The sequence below is a fragment of the Cupressus sempervirens genome, chromosome 10, assembly GCF_028749045.1.
Source record: "Cupressus sempervirens isolate cs-2001-9-10 chromosome 10, ASM2874904v1, whole genome shotgun sequence".
NCBI classification, from domain to species: Eukaryota; Viridiplantae; Streptophyta; class Pinopsida; order Cupressales; family Cupressaceae; genus Cupressus; species Cupressus sempervirens.
In genome coordinates, this window is record NC_143127.1 from 936,912,041 (window position 1) to 936,934,190 (window position 22,150).

The 22,150-nt window shown below is 33.9% G+C and overlaps 1 protein-coding gene across 2 annotated transcripts in view; it reads right to left on the bottom strand.

Annotated features, from left to right (window-relative positions):
* LOC149537049 (ELMO/CED-12 family protein) overlaps nt 1-11,760 on the bottom strand; it is a 65,216-nt gene extending 53,456 nt beyond the window's left edge. The window contains exons 1-5 of one of the 2 annotated variants that reach the window (XM_089806970.1): nt 11,428-11,760; nt 9,444-9,636; nt 9,140-9,242; nt 5,246-5,358; nt 4,633-4,701 (exon numbers count right to left, since the gene is read on the bottom strand). In XM_089806970.1, the coding sequence (XP_089663096.1) occupies nt 4,633-4,701; nt 5,246-5,358; nt 9,140-9,242; nt 9,444-9,587 (429 nt within the window). In that variant the 5' untranslated portion in view covers nt 9,588-9,636; nt 11,428-11,760. Of the gene's footprint in view, nt 1-4,632; nt 4,702-5,245; nt 5,359-9,139; nt 9,243-9,443; nt 9,637-11,190 lie in introns of both variants that reach the window. The other variant, XM_089806969.1, reaches the window with a different exon arrangement.
* Between the last annotated feature and the right edge of the window lie 10,390 nt (nt 11,761-22,150).

Genomic DNA, 22,150 nt, shown 5'->3' on the forward strand with positions numbered 1-22,150 from the left:
ATCATCAAACATCTCATGACATGAAATTTACAAGTCTATGATCAACATAGGAAAACTAATTGCTCCAAGGAAGTCAAGATATCAAGACTAAGTGAGACATGCTCAATGGGAAGGATCCCTATGAGGATGAAGATGACTAGGAATCCTAAGCAATGAAGGGGGATTGGCTCAAAGAGATCAATTTCAAAGGAGAAGAAGGATCAAGAACAAGATTCACAAGCAAGGAAAATGAATAGGTTTCACAAATCAAGAGGATCATGTCCAAAGATGAAGAAGACAAGGAATTCCAAATAATGAAGGTCCAAGAGCAAAGACTTCAGCTACCACAAGGTCTAGACATCTAGGAGAAAGAATTCAAAGAACAATAAGGAATTCCTAAAGACAAGGAAGTGGAATTAAAATAAAGATAGAGAAAGAAGCATACATATCCTTGAGGATGACTTGTTGGATGATTAAGTGCCTTCCTATTGGTTATGCTTCTAAATTTCAATGGCCTAGATGTTGGTGGTTTGTTTTTATTAGCTATTTGTGGTTACACAAATTAGGGTTTTCTCATGAATTAATATGAGTCATTGATTTCAAATCAATCCTAATCATACACTGTATTTGGATCTCCTATATAAACCCCACTCCAATTATTTTGTAAATGGGGAGGTTGTTGGAGAATTGTTGCTAATGTACTACCAAATTTTCTCTGTTGTTCATTGTTGTGTTTCACATAGTAAATAATTGTGATCTTTTTTGGCATATCGCACGGTGATCTACATTCCTCAATTAGAATGGGTTTGATTTCAAGCATTTAGTTCAATTTTCTTTGAGTGGTTTAATGAATAAGAGCACTTGTGAATTCGCATTACTCAATCATAAACCAAACCACTAGCTGCTTACTAATTGTAGGTCGTGCCTTGCATGGTCGAAATGAATTATTATCAACTTAACTTCAATTCTCACTTGCATATTATTATGCATCCATTGATGGTATTAATGTAATCGTTGTGATTTGAAAATCTTTCAAACACACCTTAAAAGATTGCACTAGGTCAGTAGAGTTGATGAAAAAGCTGCAACTAATAGAGTCCAAGGGTATTCACTCTTCCTTGCATCCTCAAGTAGAAGTAGTAGTAGCTTAGGCTCGAAATTTCATGTTTAACTGCATTTTGTAACTTAAAAGTTGGAATATGTTTTCATTGTACATTGTGAAGTCATATCAATCAAAGTCAAGTTGATCCTAATAAACAATATAATTCCCTTTGTAATAACCAGCATATCGTATATCCACCTTTATGAAGGAACCTTAGAGCCACCTTTATCATCTTTCATTGCAATCTTTAGCCTAAATAGTGTCTTTATTCAAGACGATTCAATGTTTGGTGTTTCATCTTGAAACATTGAGTGCAATATCATGCATTATGTAAGCATGTAAAACTCACATCAATAGGTACAAGTGGCCAGAACCTAATGAAAAGTTCATACAAATTAACTTATTTTGATATATTTGTCAAAGGTCAAATGCTTGCGACAGAACAAAACTACCAAACTAGATACAAATAGACAAGAATAGATTTCCACAATCAGATAAAGTATGAAGATGCACATTCTGGATTCGATTGTGTGAGCACACAATAGAATCCAGAATGCGCATCTTCATAGATACAAATAGAATTATTCAAGCGGGCAAGCAATGTGTCAAATGATTTCATCATGGCAAGTCAAGAGAGCCTCATGAGGGCATTCAACACAACTGCATAAAAAGCTAACGTAGCTCACATTTCTTTCCTAGATGATTGCACAACAAATGGAAAGTTGGAGAGATCTATGTTTAGACCAATACAATAACCCATCAACTACTACAACTTTTCCATGAACAATGACTACACAAAGCTCCATTCTAACAACGAATGATGATTTCCATGACTCATTTATTATATTTTCCGAAGCTTCTTCCTGATTCTCATCGAATCATTATGGTTCTCAAGGTCACACAAGTATCACCAACTTTATTTCCAGGAAATCTTCAGGCTTGGATGCTAGGACTAATAAATGTAACATAAAACCTCCTAGGATAGCTTCTCCAGCCCTTCATAGCCCAAATCAGTTCATTTGTGAATTTATCCGATCTTGAACTCTATAATCTAATAATTCTCTAGCTAAGAATGACACTCATCACTAATGACATATCCTTAAAATGGATTTCATATCTTTGTTGAGATTTGTTAAGGCTTTTGACATCTCCTTCCTTCTAGTATTTTTTAGTTTTATTGTAATATATTAATGTTACTTCCTTTTCTATAGAAACTTTAATAATATCTACTTGAATTGTACTGTATTGACTAGAGCTTTGCAGTCCCATCTGAAACCAACTTCATACCAAAAAGAAAAAATCCTCAGTGTTTTTGGCCCACAGGTTTTTAAGCTTGGATGGTTGGGTAGGAAAATATAACAGAATACACTAGCTCCTCAGCTCAGGCCAATCCATTGCAAGGAACTGCATTGCAATAAACAATTTTACTTGCTCTCTTGAAAGTATGGTATTCGAGATTGAACTCTTTTGGAATCACATCCTTGAGATGGCCATTATAATATGAACTGAACTTTACAAAGCCTTTATAGTGTTGTATTAATTGACTAATTGTTTTTTCAGAATTCTAGAATAGACAAAAATGAATCGAACATGACCTATCTGATTCCAAAATTCGGTAAACTCGTCACATTTGCATATTTATAGGCTCAGCATTCTACTAAAAAAGTTACAGATCCATCTTATAATTTTCTTGCAAGAAGCTCAACATAGATATCCATTTATATAAACAATTCAAACTGCAGTCACAACAAAAAGTTGTCAACAACAGCCAGATATTGCTTTATTTGCAAAGAGTAGGTGTGGGGGTTGTGCATATTCGGCACTAGAAAATAAAAATGACGACTCCAATGAAGATAGAGGTCGCATACACTCAGGTCAAAAGAAGCTGGAAAGTAAGGAGTACAGTGAGAAACACTACAGCTATATTAAAAAAAAAGATACTTTAAAAATGAAAGAAATTCTTAGGATGACATGCACATCCAATTTCGTTTGATTCATCCAAACCGTCAAACGTTTGACCTACTGGTCTCTACTTTGCCTCCTCACATGCTTCACAAGTAGGATATTCAACCTGTCAAGCCATGGTGGAAGGTCTAGAAGTGCTATCCGTGTACTTCTCTTGTTCATTATAAGCCCAAGATGGGATACCTCCAGTTGGTGCCACAGTTGCCTATGGTTGATAATCTCAACCAGCAGTGGCACCTCCTATCTTCTCAGCAAAAATGGAGATACAGATTTAACACTATTTGGACCGCCATCACTAAGCCAAAGATTGCACACTTTGCTTGGTGTGTTTTGATCCAGGAGTTGCCTGCCCTCGACTCAAGCCTCTGCGAGTTCCTAACCCTCAATGTCGTTTTTGTGAAATTTTGCATATTTTTTGGTTCTATTGAAGAGCTTAACAGTGTTGGCTCTAGATTCATGATTTTTTCAAGCCGTTCAAGTCAAATCCTTTTTCTTTGCATATGATCTTGTTGGGAGATTTGCCCAGAATTCCCTTCAAGTATAGCCTAATTTGGCATGCTTTCAAGATGGATATTCTATTCACACCATGGAAAGATAGAAATATTGTTCTTTTCACTCACAGCTTTCTTGATATAAATGTTTCAATGTCTACTAAAGCTTGCATAGGTAACAATGTAATGATGCATATTCAAGTACAAGCCAACAAGTTGGCCCTTGAGGTGGCCCACCTGTAGGAGTTGTTGAATCAATGGGGTAATGCCCCTTGTACGATGGCCAAAGTGCCACCAGATTTTGGTTCTGTTGACCACACTCCACCTCGTGGCCATTGTCAAGGCCACAGTTCTTCCACCTGCCACTCTCAAACTCCTTGATCCCAGGCTCCCAACTACTCTCCTCATGGTGGGAATGATGGCTGGGGTCACCGCTTAGCCTCTCCACCGCGGCGCGGCTCTGGTTGGTCCCTGGGTACCCGCTCCTCTTGTTGCTGGTTAGTCCACCCTTGGTGATGGCTCTGCATGGCCTAAGGCCACTTCTTCTAAATGGTATTTCCCTTGCCTGGCCTTGGCAATTTCGCCTCCCAAGATTGAGGAGGAAAAAGATAAAGATAAAGATGCTACTAATGATGGGTGGTCTCTACCCAACCCACCTGTTAACCCTATTGATCTATGGGGTTCAGATGATCACCAGGATCCTCCTCCCTTGATTGGCACTGTTCTTGCAGCCTGAGACTGCTTATATAGTTTTTTTTATGAATAGCTTGTAAGTTGTCGGGCCTTGGTGCCATGTGAACTTTCACGGGGTGATCTCATATCCCCCGGCCCTTTTTTTGTGAATATGTATCTTTAATATTTTAATTAATAGAGAATGGACTATTCATCAAAAAGAAGATAATTAAAATTTGAAAGAAAAATTTCATAGACAATTAACTAATCCCTAAACAAAATCAACAAATTCTTTTGAAATGTTTAGAGCATTTTGTACTAATTCTTCAAGAAGCAGTGTCACCTAGACATGCATTGCTAGTTTACTATTTAAACAGAAAGATTATTAACTAAACAGGTGAGAGAACCATTAAGAAAAAATACCTGATGATCTAGGCGAGTACCATCAAAAGGGACTTCCAACCGTCGTTGAAGATTATGTAACCTTTCTTCCTAGAATTTAATCAGAAACATTAGCAACTATCAAATATGTATATTTATGGGCAGCTCTGACTGTCAGTAGCTATTTAACACACAAATAAATTGTGCACTTAAGTTTTCTGCATCCTTAATCTTTTATTAAGTAAGAAATATAGACAACAATTCTACAGATATCAATATTCTAAAAACAATATAAATATTCACGTATGGCATTCATGTCAAGCATTATACCATGTAAAAAAGAAAAGTAATATCTGAATCATAGCAGCTACTTATGCAAATATGAGAAACAAAATATACCAACTGACAAATTCCAAATTCAAATATTCCATAATGAACTACAGAAATTGAAAAAAAAGATACCTGAATGAATGGAATCGCAACTACTACTTTCAGCTAGATCATATTTTGAGCACACCCACATGATTTACCCTACTTCAGGAACTTAACATAGACCTTTTGCTTTTCATAGATGATTTTATTGCTTGCGTGCTATCAATATTTTTTTCAAGCAATTATGAACTAGTAAAAAATGAAGAGATTTATCTTTGCATACCTGAAGAGGACTAAGATTGAGTGTAACAGCCTTCAGGTTGTTCCCTTGATGACCTGTGAGAGTACGGAAAAGAAAACTTCCCAACCATGTTCCTGATCCCAACACAATGTTTGCTGCAGCCACAACCAAATTGACTAGAAATTAAGGCTGTAAATAATGAAACTCAAGATAAGGTTGGATTCTAATTATACACCTGTAATTGTGGAAGTTAGGAGCATGAATTCAAAAAACAAAGATAAATTATATTCTTTACTGTCATTATACAGGCTAACATAAAATATAATCATAATAAACAAAAATATCAACAATCATTAACTTATTTCCAGTTTTTACAATGAAATATGCATAAATTGATATTTTTACTCAGGAGATATAAATTGTTAAATTAACAGTCTTTGTGGAGAACGCAGCTTGTACTCTTGAATAGAAAAGGCTTTTTTATGATTGGTCACGAGAAGCTTTCATGTTTTCACATAAAACATGGCAGGAATCACCATGATTCTTGTGATTTCGACAATAACGGCATACCTGGGGTTATCTGTCATATCCCTTTTTTTGAACTAGGATAATTGACAATAGTATTTAAGTTTGGGCAAACAATTTCTAATTTGAAGGGCAACCTAATGATATTATTATTATAAATAAAAGATGTTCTTAAACAATAGAATTAAAATAAAAGTATTTTTAAATACTTAACCCAAGGGCCCAATAAAAAAAGGTCTAACAAGGAGGTGCGTATCTTCATTTGGGATCATTATTTAAGTTATCCTTTGCATTCACTTTTCAAAATTGGGCAGTTTGTTCAATCTAGGACATCCAAAGACAAAAAACTCTTGGTTTGTTTGGGATTTGAAAGTACAAAAACCCTCTTGAATTCCACATTTGGGATCAACGATGAAAATCCTTGTTTCCAGTTTTAGTTGAGTCTATCCAGAGATCACAAATGTGCTGTTCATTCAGGATTCGAAGACATTGTTCAAGTCTATATGTTACTATTACAGCATTGCTACAGTGAATTGTGGAGATATATTCATCATTTGGAGAGTTATATTTTCTGCTATAGTCTTACTCATCATATTTGAAGTTTTATATGCTGGTTTTCAAGACTTTGGAGAGTTATTGTGCATCAAAAAGTATTGGATATTAATTGTTTATGATATTATCAGTCAACCTTAGCTGAGCACTGTTGGAGATTGTGGCTGCGATAGAGATTTTAATCTCTGGGCGTTAATACCATTATGGTCACCTTCAGCTGAAAAGGACATTAATGATAAATTGTATTATTAAATATACAGGCATGTCATTCAACATGCATTAAGGCAAGGTAATTCAAAGAGTTGTACTTGTAAATTAAGAGTAATGTTTTGGGAAATTGAAGAGACCTTCGGTTGTAATGTGAAGAGTCTCTCTTGTGTTATATGTAACATATATCACTTCAAGCGAAAGGCATTCAACACTTGAACTTTATTATTAATAAAATGATCTTTTGTTGTATGGCTGGTTTTTTCCCTTCATTCTCAAAGGCTTTCCCCAGGGTATCTTCTAGTGTTTGTTGTAGTGTTAATATTTCCCTTATTGCTGTTTATCATCAAAACTTTCTAGGTTTATACTTAACAAGTACTACCTTTGGAGGAGTAAACTCAGTCAATCTAGCCCTAAAAAGAGTTCAAGAGCTATTGGTTTACATCATTTCCAACCACCAATAATCATCCTCAGCATTATACCAGTCATATAATGTGTGGTTCCACTTCCAGCATTCTGGAAGGTTACATCAGTCATATGAGTTGCTATCATAGTTAACAAGAAATTGTATCAGACAATGACAGCATTGTACCTGGAGTTGAGAACATAAATAAATCATTTGGTGTGCTTTATCCATAGTCATTGCACAACATCCATTATTGTTCAATTGTGAGTTAATTTGTCAACGTGGTAATTCTGAAAATCAATTTTCCAGCTTGCAATATTAGTATTGTCATCATATTCCCCATCTTGCAATTAAATAAAATCAATATTGTTGTTGCTGCAATTATATGGATTTCCAATCAGATCTAAGTGTGACTTATAGCTATTTCAGTTTTTCTGTGAAGTTTTCTAACTTGGTAGTTGCAATCAGCATTTGTATTACGAGCTTTGTTGCTGTTCAAGTAGTGTCTTTTAGAAAAATCAGAAAAGAACAAAAATTATAGAAAGGGGACATTACATTATCATTGACCCTTATAGGAAATGAATCAATCCACCTAACCTTTGATGCAGGAGCATCTTGACGTGTAGGGTGTTATGGTAAATCAATGTTGTTGTTGTATTAAATGGCGGAGATGAAAGCTTCTTATATAGATTTACAAAAACAATGTTTCTAAAAGAAACAATCGTGAACTAAAGACGGAAATAGAAACTGCCTAATAAACTAAAGACTAACCAAGATGAGCATTAAAGAAACATTAGAATATTCTAATACCCTCCCTTGATCATTGTCTAAATGTTGTCTTTTGGTCACAGATTCTACAAAACATTTTGCTGTTGTTGAGACCCTCTCTGGATCTGCAAAATGTTAATGACCAAAAAGCCAAAATCCATCCAAAAACAAACAAAGAAGGGTGTCCCCTTTTTCAGAATGCTTTGCAACAAGAGACAAGAACATGCCACTGAGATAAGTCTGCCACTAACCCTCCCAAAACAGCCAAACATCCGACCAAAAATCATCACAAAATATCCAACCTAATGTTGGATAATGGAACTCCTCTTCCCTAGAGACAAAGACAAACATTGAGAACAACTAGCACGAATTTGAGGAAAATTCGACAAACCCTCCAAACTTTGCAGATGAGCATGATGCCCCAAAACAGATTGCAAACAGCCATTTTTTTAAGAGCAAATCGGAAAAACCAGACACAATTTTTGAGGTGAAAAATCGATCAAAACCAACATGATTTTTGAGGTGAAAAATCAATCAAACTCAAACAATACAAAGCTTCATTTTTTAGGAAAATCAGCAAAACCCACCAGATTTTTTTTAGGATAAAATCCTAAAAAATTATAAACCCACAAAGGAATCCCACGCAACTATGTGAATTACAGAATCAAAAAATTTTAAGGGAAAAATTATAGAAACCCATAAGAATTTTTTGAAGGGAAAAAATTATGAAAACCCATAAGAATTTTTTGAAGGGAAAAAATTATGAAAACCCATTAGAATTTTTAAGGGAAGCAAAACACGAGATTTTGCATGGTAAACCAATACATGCAAGCAACATGCAACTACGTGCAACCCTAAGAAATCAGACTTTTGCTGTAACCAAGAAATTGCAAGATTAAGACCCTTAACCAGGCTTGCGATTTCCAGCAAAAATCCTCAAAGACAAAACCACAAAAGTTTCATAAAATACCTCTAATGATTTATATTTCTAAAAAACAAATTTTTGGAAAAAAAATCAAATCAAAAGAGGCTCTAATTTTTCTTAAAAATCCTCCAGATTTTATAAAATCCCATTGACCTACTTGGATACCATGTTATGGTAAATCAATGTTGTTGTAGTTGTATTAAATAGAGGAGATGAAAGCTTCTTATATATATTTACAAAGACAATGTTTCTAAAAGAAACAATTGCGAACTAAAGATGGAAATAGAAACAACCTAATCAACTAAAGACTAACTACAATGATCATTAATGAAACATTAGAATATTCTAATATAGGGGATATCATGGATCGCCTAAAAATGTTTTTAATGTTTTTGTTTGTTTTGCTTAATTTGGTGTTTGTAGGTCCAATGAATAAATTTTACAGTTAACAAGGAATCAAAGCTACAATTGTAGGTCTAGTGAATAAACTAAGCTATCATCATGTATTGAAATCCTAACATCCATATTATATAACAACATCAAAAGCACTTACCAAACCATTGAACCCATTGTGCTATCAATCGAGAGAAAATATTTGTCCAAACTACCTTTTCATTTCTGTTCTTTTCGATCCAATCATCTACATCATCATCATCCTACAACTTGAAAATCCATATTAGTTCCCACAAAATGTTAATCAAAGGTCGTACTCACCACACTGATCCAGCTCTGGCATTAACTTTCTAATTGTTCACAATGGATGTTTATGACAATAATATGGATCAAAACTCAGAACTTATAGCTGAAAATTTAAAAGCATCCCTACATAAGGACATCAACTCACAACATGTACTTACATATAAGAACCTTTGGGAGTCTCCATTAGCATCATTACTAAGAAGAGGTTCATTTAATCCACCAGAACCTCCTGAGTCTACATGCTCAAATTTGTTACCCCCAACATCCTCGTGATAAAGCTGCCTTCTCCTCACAGTGCTCATATTTGCGACTAGAAAATGTGAGTATAACTACTGTACCAGAAGTCAAACTCTGTCATCATTAAAAAGAAGGAAATTAATAAAGAAACATTAACAGACAGTCAATATTCAAGAGAGTTTGGTTAAAACCAGTAACTACCATTTGGAATACTTGCATTCAACAAAGTACCCAAAGCTAACAATCTTCTTGACATTCAGGATATGTTTTCCCTACAAACTTGTTGTAAACCTAGAGACTCTACAGAAAACCACTGCAATTCGAGTGGGAACACATAAGAAATGATCCTCAAAAGAATTAAGAAATGATTCTCAAAAGAATTAAGAATTGCAAAATTGTGCAGATGAAGCACTTCCCACCCAACACCACGACATGCAAACATCAATACAAAGACATACAAATCCATATTTTTGCTCATCTCAAACTTTTCAGGACATCTGATTGCTGGAGAAACATTATTGATCATACACCTAGCATCTCTTAAGCACGGCTCAATTGGGGAATGAGAAATTCCTATTTAGCTTAGTAAGACATTAAGTGGCCAGTAAGCTATGTCTTTTTGCGTAGTACACAGATTCTTGGGCCCCAGAAATGCAAACAATGGCACAAAAGATGCATATGGTCTTTCAGAAACAAAAGAAGAAGGCTCACAAGGATCCAATTCAGCGCATAAGAGTATTTAGACTTAAAACATAGTTTCATCAGATCCCCAGTTCCCATTGGTAGTTGATTTCTAATTGGTAAACATTAGCATGTCAACCACTTAAACACTCTCATGAGGACAGACTTGTTACAAGCTTGGATGAATTGAGACTCTCCTCTCCAGCAATGGATATGCCCTGTGGCAGCCTATAGATATAGTTAGGGGAGCAGAGAAATCCCCGCAACCCGGTAAATGGTAAAAGCCTAACCTCTGTGTATCTCTGTGTACCTCCGTGTACTCGGCAAGAAGTCTTGTCTTATGGCTGCTAAGACTAAATCAGTAGGCTTCGGCTTATAAACATAGGTACCTTTCCCCTTCACATGTAGCCTGGAATTGTTTCAAAAAGCGGCCCGTAGACATATTCAAGCAACCACTCGTTAAAACGTAAATATTTATATTAGTCCTCCTAATTTCCGTTGCTCAAAAAAGAATTAAAAGATGACGATGACGATGACGATGGTTTTAAAAATCAGTTTCAGAACCCTAATTTAAGACACCAAGGTGAATGAATTCCCCAGAATCCAGATTTATAATGCATTGCAAATCAAATAATTACAAACTAGATTCAACTATTGAACGTCAAATGCAGTCAAAGCTATCAGATTTCCACAATCCATATATAATGTTATATTAGATTTCCGGGAAAGATTGTGTAAGTTTTTTTTATAACCTACCAACTCAATTACTCTAAATTTCCTGTTAATTAATAGTTGCTCTTTGATTTACGCAAGCATAGCAAGGTGTTACAGAGTCTACCTAGTTGCTTTCAACAATGTTATGAATATAAACATATCGTATAATTTTAGTCGATAATCGCATAAATGAGAGAACTCCAAACAACAATCAACAAAAAATCACAAATTGAAAACTTGAAAAAACATAGAAAGCTCTATCACGGGTCTTACCAGGGTCCTCTGGCTTTCAGATTTCAGGAAACCACTGACGAGAAAGAAGAGAAAAAACAATTCAAAAAAAGGTTGAAATGAAAATTAACGGCACGCCAATTTCAGATTAGAATTGTTGAAAATATATGTGCGGCAATGTGTTGGGACAGCAAACTAATTAGGAATGCCCGTGGCAATATATTATTTGCGGGCATCGTGTGTATATTAATGTAGAATATATACAAAAGCGCCACCCACCAAGATGGAGAGTTTTCTGCCGTTGCGACTGGATACTTAAGGTGTAGATTTATTCCGAAGGGCTTGGAATGCATGTACACCGGCCCATACAGCAGTTATTGAAATATTCAAAACTTTGGCCCCACGACAGATGATCTTAACGTCGTCTCGAAGGAATGGGAGCTTCTGCTCTTTTTATCGATGGACTTCTTCCATATAGTGTTTACTAGGTCAGGAAGGATTGATTTGGATCGAAGTAATCAATGCTTCTTACGTCCACAATTGTTTATTGGGTCAAAAATGCCCATGGATCCCTTCCAAGGGAAGCGTGGGCAAAGATGATATTCTAAGGGTGAAAACTGCAGGCCCATGACCTTTTCTATTAGCTTGTGTGAGAAGAATATATTATAATTTATAGGGTTAGTATGTCATTTTTTAATTTTAGTTATATTATATTGTTATATTTCTACAATTTTGGCTCATGTGCTAGATTTTTATTTGTTATTTTTGTTTAGATGTAGAAGTGTATATGAATGTTTTATTAAATTACAAAAATTCTTCACATTCAAATTTTTAAAGGGTTTTGATTTGGTCTTTTTCTATTATCTAATTAGTTGTTATGAACTAGTTAAGTGTAAATTATTATAAACGTTGTATGAAGACTAATCTTAATTCATTTGCAACTTCTAAATGAATCATGTATTTTTAGGGAAATATTGTTATATTAGCATCTTAGAAGTGTATTGCATGGTTGTCTATTGACTTCAATTCCTACGTATCATTGTTGAATAGGCTGACTTATCCAAATAGGGATAAATCCTTGTCTACCAAGTTTTCAAATTATATGTATATGTATATATATATGTATATATGTGTGTGTGTGTGTGTGTGTGTGTGTGTATATATATATATATGTGTGTGTGTGTATATATATATATATACATATATATATATATACATATATATATACATATGTACATATGTATATACATATGTACATATGTATATACATATGTACATATGTATATACATATATACATATGTATATATGTACATATATACATATGTATATATGTACATATACATATATACATATACATATATATATACATATATACATATACATATATATATATGTATATACATATATACATATACATATATATATATATATATATATACACACACACACACACACACATAGACACACACACACCCCTGTACATATACATATAGATATACGTATACATGTGTGTGTGAAAGATGTGATGGGTATGAGCTAACTACCTAAAATCAAATTTCATATATAATATATAATACTAAATATTAAGTTACTAAAGGTTAAAAATGAGATAGGCCTCCTTGCAAGAACTTCTATATGTCACGCGAGACTAGGTAAACTTAATTCATGTGAGTAACCACATTTACACCAACACTCCCTTAAGTCTAACTTGGGGATATGAAATATGATGCAATATGAGTCTTGAAAATAAGACCATGAATTAGATACTTGTACATAAATGCAATATAATCTTGCACAAATAGAGAAAAGGAGAAAAACCCTCTCCAAAAGAGAGAAAATGAAGGACTATGAAGCCTCCAAGGTAATGTCCCAAAAATAAGAGGAGCATGAAGTATGTATTTAAAGCGTGAAGGAGTTGTTGACAATTGTAAAAGAATGACTAATATGGTATTGTTGTTGAAGAATTTCCTTTGTAAAATATGATGATCAAGATCAAGAAGAAAATAATATGTGTGAGTTTACCAAATGACATTACTCAAACAATGATTAGATGGTAAACAAAGGAAAAGTATATTTTAAAAAAAGAAATAGAGAGCATATGTGTGAGAAATCTCATCAAGTTTGAAAATACATGTGTAATAGCCTTAAAAGATAAGACTAGATGAGGATAGAAGGTTTCCTCCACAAAATAAGACTGCAATCGATCTTGTGGCTAGAGATCTTGTGTGTGTGTGTGTGTGTGTGTGTAGGAACTACTGGTTCTTGTTTAGGGGGTTGTTAGGTAGATATTGGTAGAAGAATAACTAGAGGATTTGATAGTGAAGATTGAGAATAAGGCTTATATCCTTAATAATGAGGCATGTCTATTGAATACATGTAATCTACATGTGCAAACAACTTGATATAAATTGAAGATTATTATTCCTTATGTGTTGGTTTAATTACTGCTTTATTTTGTCATTTCCATTATGTTGTCTCTTGTTTCAAGGTTTGACATCTCCTTTGGGTATTTCTCCTTCCTTGACTGTGTCAAATAGTAGCAAATCACAAGTTGGAATTCTAGTGATTGCAGATCTGAGCTCTTGAGCTTTTAAAGTTTCTTTTTCTTTTCTTTTCTTTTCTTTTCTTTTTTATTGGGGGGTGGGGGGCAAAAATGAGGATATGACCTACATAAACAAAGTTCTTGCACAAGGTGGTTTGGGATTGGATTTGTTGTTGATTGTGCATGACAATCGAATTTCAACAATAAGGTTGATCAAATTAATTTTCAGAGGTTGTGAACCCTTAAGATCCCACTTGTGGGGTTGCAAAAGGTAGATATGACCTACAATCATAGCAAGTTACACAAAGGGAACCACAAAAAGAATTGGTCAATTAGTTGAAGGACAAGCTGGTAATATCATGGACTGCATAGATAATGTTTCGAAGGTGCTAGTAGATTTATTGATTGCAATTTGGTAATCAACACTTATAATCACATCATCAAAGCTAAGGAAGTTGAGAAGGGAATTATTAAAGTTTGCAAAGATGTCATCTAGAAGAATGAACCCTAGAAGGCTAGATCAGATGAGGGAGAAATAGAGGACTGGGATCTAAAATGCCTTGACTGGGGTTAAGATGAACCCTAAGAATAAAGAAGAATTTGAAGAATTTATTGAAGATCCTGAGACAACTAAAGTTGAGATCCCATCAATTGAAGAAATGCTATTGATAGTTATGACACAAATGGGTAAGAGTTACATAATGAAAGTTTATTTCTTTGTTGGTTCATTACATTTTAATGAATTAATAGATTGGATTAATAATCTAGAGGATTATTTTGAGCTTGAATGTGTTAAGGATCCACATAGGGTTATGTTAGAATAGACTTTAAGTTGAAAGGTCATGTTTCCTCATGGTGGAAAGAATTGTAGAAAGATAGAGAAGATAATGGTGAATCTAAGATCACTAGGTGTAAATTTATGGTTTCTAGAATTGAGGCCAAGTTTATGTCAAGGACTATGTGTTAATCTCAAATTTAGTTTTCTAAGTGAGTGTCTATACACTTAAGTCATTTACTTAGTTCATGTCAAACAAGTAACATATGCCGAGCACAACATGTATATTTAGTGCATGCCAAGTAAACAGTGAGTGTCGAATCACCCATGTGCCAAGTCACTCAAGTGTCAAGCAAGATAGTATATGTCGATTGATTTAGGAGTCGATCAAGCAATGCATGTTGAGTCCTTCAGATGCTGACTAACAATATTGAAGTCAAAGTATGTGTTGAGCACCAAGGACTTCAAATACTTAGTAACACAGTTTTTTCATAGTTGTTTATATTGGCACAAACTACTATGTAAACCATTTTTGAGATGACTTAGAGATTGAATTATGATATTTTGGTGATAAGTACAAATCTTAAGTTGGAATCCCTATGTACAACATGTACCCAATCAGGTAAAGGGAAGGTTTAAGCAACAATATGGATGAATCGCATTTGTTGATTCATACCTAACCCTAAGTCACCTAGGTCTTCTTAAGGAGGAAAAACCCTAAACTTCTTGTGCAAGTGAAAGGGAATGAATGAATGATCAAGGAGAGTTTTTCATGCACAAACCAGGACATTCATGGTGATCAATGCATTATGATATGCATTGTAGAATCAATTAGAGGAGAACAAAGGAAGGAAGTTGAATTGAAGAATCATTTAGAGGAGAATAGAGGAAGGAAGCAATGAACAATAGAGAGACATATGATCAAGAGGGATCAAGTACATAGTAGAATAGAGGTGATCTATCATCAAGGATCGGAGTGCTAACCATAGGATCATGGCTAAGACATTATAACAGGTGAATCGATTAAATCTCTTAATGAAGTAGTCCTAACATGTTGTTTTCAAATCCTCTAACAAGTTGCTTACTTAATTATGAGTTGAAGTCCTTTTACTAAGAACACTTCTAACAAGGTGTTGAAATCCTCTAACAAGGTAAGACCTAACAGTCTTTGTAAGCCTTTAACAAGGTGGACCTTTCACAGGGTAGATCATGGTTCATGATCAAACATTGTAACCTTCATTGGATACACTTTATTACTATAGTAGTGAATATTTATAGGGGTCATCCCCACCCTAGTTTTACCTTCTCATTGGAGGGTTTCTAGCTAATCATGTAACTGATGTTATATGTGTTTGAATGCTTACTTATTTACATGCTTTAGATGTATATGCTTTACATGGTATTTTAGTTATCTTATTGAATAAGAGAGATGGATGTGTGGTGAATATTTTATGGGTCAAAGTCCCCCCTAGAAGTTTGCCTTTCCTATTGTAATTCCAACAATTGGTATTAGAGCATAGTTCTTTGAAAGAGAAGCTTTGCAACTTTGAGGAAAGATCTTGGAAATGGAAGTTTACAAGTTGGGAAAAATCATTGAGAACCAGGAAATTGAAATATAACTCATTCTACATCAGTTGGATGAAGCAAGAGATTATCTAAAGAAATCATTGAAGAGAAGGAAATTCTGTTGAGGAGAATGACACACTATACAGAGAGATGAACACTACTAAGCTATTTGCAAATGGAGACTCCAATAAATTTGATGTAGCAGTTGCAGATCTAATGGAAAAGAACAAAACCCTAGTTGAAGAGATCAAAAATCTTAAGAGAGAACAAGAATCTCAAGCCATATTACTATGTGAAGTGACCAAATAGAAGAAGAAAGCTATGGAAGACAAAGTCCTGATTGAAGATGACAAAAGAGTTTTGACCAGCAAACTTGAAGAGAAATCATCAAAGGTAACCAAGATTGCTAACATGCAATTAGAAACTTTGGGTCAGATGATGAATGCAAACCATGAACTAAATGCCAAGGATATTGAGTTAACAACACTAAAGTTGCAGAATGAACAGTTGAGCAATGACCTAAAAAGGGAAAAAGAGTTTGTTGAAAGTTTCAATAAGCCAAATGAAGCTATCAAATACTTTGAACAATTGATGAAATCTCCTAGATCTAATAATGATACATCTAGACTGGGATACACAAGTACTGAAGAAGGAGAATCATCCAAAAGTGTTGAAGAAATAATTTGTCATAATTATGGTAAGAAAGGACATACTGCTAATGTGTGCAAGAGTAAGACTATAAATTAGAATGTTAAGCAGAAGAACTTGGGTCACTGTCATAAATGCAACAAACAAGGTCATCAAGCACATGAATGTAGAACCAAAACCACACACACTCAAAATTTGAAGGTTATTGTTATAACTCTCAAAAGTATGGACATAGAGTTGTTGAGTGCAGATCCAAACTTGTGTGGTCATCAAACAAGTAGACAAAGGTAAAGTACAATGACAACTTTTATAACCAGGATTATAACACAAGGTATAGTTGTCACTACTATCAAGAGTATGGACATGTTCCTAAAAATTGAATTAGGACACACTTCAGGAGTGACTACAAAAGGTGGTTGAGTCAAACCATGTTTTAGTTGTTTGAAGATTGGTCACATCAATTGATATTGTCCTTGATAAGGTCAAAGGCACCAAGTTGTGAGTTTAACAAAGGCAAAGGCAAGGTAGACATTGAAAATGTAAGAGATGAGATGAACAAAACATGGAAGAGAAAGGAGGATTGTAGTGCATCAAGTGCAGAAGGGATCACTTCACCCAATGGGTTAGGTGATCACACTTCATCAAACTAAGCAATCAAGAGGTATGTGGGACTGATGTTCAAAAGAGATACCATACATCAGTTCCAAGGATTTAGTTTTGAAAAGATTACATATGCATGAATGAAGATGCAAAGTGGTATTAGAAATCAAAGAAAAATCATTATGTTTTGTCAATTTTTCATGTTACTACCGAGCATGAAAAGTCTTTTATGGATGCTGAGTAAAATATTAGTGGATGTCGAGCTAACAAAATTGGTTAGTTGAGACCAAGATTATAATGACTACCAAGTGAATGGAAAGACAAGTGGATGTCGAGTGAACCTACAATCAGTTGATGTCAAGCTTACAACTATGTAAGCACTTCACATTAATTGTAGTGTTTTAAGGGCTATTTGATCAACTTCTGCTCTTTTGACATCATTTGAATTTGAGAAAGGAAGCAAAGAGCTAAAGGTGATTTGGCGATTACCATCTAAAGAGTTTGCAAAAGATTTGAATTGAACAGGCGATCGACACCATTTCATCAAGATTCATAAGGTATTCATCGTGTGCCAAGTTACGTTGTTTCATATTTTGAGAACCCTAGATTTATGTGATGGTGTCTAGTTCTTCAAAAGGGAAAGTAGTAGAGAGAAAGGAGGTTCTAAATATTCAATTAATTAGCAATGAGATTAGGCAACCTATCTTTAAGGCTATTCCAGATATAGCATATAAATAGGATCCCTTCGATGTGTTATCTATGATACCACCGTGAGTTTTAATGATTCAAGATGTCATAAATTGTTATACTTGTAAGATTGGAAGTATTGGTGACGTGGAAATAAGGGAAGAGTATGGAAGAATTTGTGAGAATGGAGCTTTGAAAGAACAATACAACATTGTCAAGAAGAAAGGGTTAACTTGCGCCTAAGATTTCCCAAATGTTTTCAAAACTGAGTGGATAATGATTGTTTTAAGCAAAATACATGACAACTTAGTATGGCTAGAGAATGGGCTGATTAAAATTACAAAGAAAATTATTCATAGGTTAATAGGGTATCTAACCCTAGATCGACCAAAGACTATAAGAAGTGGTAGGGGTTGTGTGGAATAAAAGGGGAATGACAATTGATATAATCACAGATCCCCTAATAGCCTTTACTGTGAGGGTAATAACACATAATTTTTACTAGTCAAGCATATTAAATAGTGTACCTTGCATTGCAGTGGACATGGGGTATAAAATTGTGAAGAAAGATCATACTTATGATCTTGTCGAGTTATAGTTTCAACAATTGATTGAAAATCTAGGAGCAATAAAGGAAAACAAAGAGTTCTTAGTGCAAGTTTGGATCTATTATGGTACCTATTTTCTTCTATGTGCATAATACATTTCCTACTTTTGGCAGGGTTGCATGGAAGACAAATAGATCAATTGCAATACATATTGGAGAGTTCATTGAATAGTTCGGAAATAACTTTGAGTCAGTAATGACAAGTTATTTTGAGGACTTCAAGCAATCTATAAAGAAGAGATTAAGGATACCAGTCTCACTAGTGGAGAAGCATTATGATGATGTTTGCTTCCTGGTTGACACTGATTATACATATGTACAAGCAACAATTCCTAGAGCAAGATGGCTAAGGCCATTAGGATATGAAATAAATGTTGATGAGGCCTCTACAGCAATCAAAACATTACCTGTAGAAGAAGTGAACAAAGAAGCCAAAGCATTTGGTAACTACGAATTGGCCAAATCTGAAATTACTCTAGAGTTGAAGACTACCTCTGTAATCAGAAAGAAGAACAAATTAGTGAAGAAACTAAAAGAGAAATTTGGTGAAGGAGCCGAGGAAGAGGAAGAAGAAGAAGAAACATAGGCTCAAGTACCACTAGCATTGACACAAGGCCAAGGAGAGGATCTCCAAGAAGAGGCTCTATAATTCAAGTTAGAAGTCGGTGCAAAATTAGAAGATTCTAGAAAAGGTAGTCCAACTTTTGGGAGGCATAACTTTTGATTCGAGACTCCGATTGACAAACCATTTACATTTATAGAAATCTCTTTGAGAGATCTATATGCCAATGGGCCAATCTTATCCATCCCTACTTTTTTAGGTTTTAAAATTTCTTTTAGTGCATCGAAGTGGGCTCCAAATCATTTTTAGGAGGTCTACGTACCTTAAAATTGTAATAAATTTCAAACCATTAAATCTTTTGACTAGATTTATTTTTTGGAGTGCTTGAAATTTCAATTAATACATTCCCTCCAACTTATAGCCTCTAACTCTTCATAATTATGGTTGTATTATAAAATAACCTATTTATTGCACTTGTACATATCTTGAGGTGCACAAAAATACCAACCCAAAAAATTAATTAAAAAAATATGAGGGTTCGAATAACTATTTGGCCCAAATGGGTATCTATAAATACAAACACCTTAAGTATAAACTAACATTAAGCATGTTTTTGGGTGATGCAGGATTGCCCTTACACCACTAGATGCTCCTACATCATTATGGGATGTGGTTAACATGAGTGTTTGTCATTTTTTGTTAGGAAGACCTTAGTAGTATGATGTTGGATTTATTCATGATTATCAAAGGAATGTTGTGTCTATTATGAAGGATGGAAGCAAGTTCACTTTAATTCCTTTGAAGGAGGAATAAATGAAGGTTGAGAACCTACGCGTAATGAAGACTTGCACTTTAGGTAATTAGACTATTTTAGATCAAAAGGTGATTGATTCGTAGCAGGTGGGTAAGAAGTTTTTTGAGGTTGTACAATTATCTAGGGATCTAATGAATCAATCTAAATTGGATGGTTTTCCAACAATGGGTTACCAAAGTGGTATTAGATGAGGAGCAAGATCTTGTGAATAAATTAGAGACAAAGAAGTTGTTGGGTAATGACAAAGGTGGAGTGAAATAATAGAAGAAGAAGTAGACATTGATTATTGACTATAGGAGTGACAAAGGAAGAGGAAATTGGTGTACTTTATGGTATGGCAGATTTAAATATTTCACATTAAATGATTACACTGTTGTAGATTGGGAAAGTAATCTTGATAATAGAAAGATTACTAATGGAAGAGACTTCTTCCTTGGTGGCAATTGGTTTATTGGTTGAGAAAGAAGTAAGAATGTATATCTCAATCTACTACTGAAGAAGAGTATGTGGCTACTACAAATAATTGTATAGAGTTGATAAGGATGAAGAAAATGTTGAAGGACATTGGTATAACTTTTGATGAATCTATTTATATAAATTGTGATAGTACAAGAACTATTAATATATCTAAAAATCCAATGTTATATTCTAATACTAACCATATATCAATCAAGTAACATTTCTTGATAGAGAAAAAGTGACATAGAAAGAAGTGAGATTGGGATTTGTAAGCTTTAAGGAACTATAGTGCCTGCCCCTAGATCACATTTCTGTTATCATTGTCAAATTCCTTACGCTGATATTATGCATTGATTAGTTTTAGAGATACTAGATTTGTAATATTATGATATTATTTCATGACTTTGATTACAAATGTATCAGTTATTATTGCTTAGTTGATTTCATTCATGTGTTGTTAATGATATTTTGATGATCCTAGTTAGTAAATGTGGTTTCTTTTATAAAAATGTTAACATGATGTCTTTAATGATGATTATGTTGTATTGATAGAGATGCAATTATTATATGTACGCATTTGATGTTAGACTTGTGATTTTTACAATACTTACCCCATACTTGCATGTGTATGGTGCGCGTGTTTATTTTATCTTTCTGTCTGACATGTTTGATGTGGTTAAGGGAGGGAGTCGTAGTCACCTGCTAGTCGGGATCTACACGATGAACCACTCGCTGCCATTGTCTGTTTAGTTTAAATATCTTATATACATGTACATGCTCGTCTTTTATGCAGGATGCAGGTACCGGGCATCGACTTCCCTGAATTGCCAAGATGAGCGTGCCCTATTACAAATACTCAAATGGTGAGAATGGGAAGATAATGATCAGGTCCAATCCTAGCCATAGCCTAAAATATATGTCCTGCAAGGAGGACTCGTAACAGACTGTCTAGCCTTTTTTTAAAACCCGTTAGTATTTTTGTGTGTATGTTGTTTTGTGAGTCTTTGATGAATTTTCTGTTAATTAAGTTTAATTAAAAGATTAAATTAATAACTTAATTTAATGGAAATTATTATGACATTTTAATATTTAATTATATTTAATTAATTGAGAAATTAATTAAATATAAAGAATTGGATTTGAAGATAAAAGTTTTAAGAATAAATTTAGAACGTGATAATATTTATTTAATTTAATAATAATATATTTAGAGTTCATTTTTAAATAAATGCTAAATATTATTGTTATTTAAGTTAATAAATATTTATCAAATTAAAACGTTCAAAAATAAATTAAGAAGTGAAAAGATATTAAATTATGAAAATGATTTAAGTTTGCATGAATGAGTTTAAAATATAGAAAATTAATTAAAAAGATAAAAAAAACATGTGAACTTGAATAAAGATATTTTAATAATGTGCACATGAGATTAAATTTATTAAAGTAAAGTAAAGTGGAAAGTTAAATAAAGTAATTTAACAATTCACTTAAAGTGCATGAAGGAATAATAAAAGAATATTTTAATTTAAAAAGAAAATTAATTGTGCATGAATGAATTAATTAAATAAAATAATTATAATTTTAGACTGGTGGTGATAGAAAAGCTAAAAGGTAATTAGATTCTATATTAGGGGTTTTCGGGTCATTATTGCACAACAGAGATTTCAGGGCACACACAGGTTTATGGAGGGCAACTCGAAGGGTTTGGAAAGAAAAGAATTTTACGTGGCTTGAAAGATTT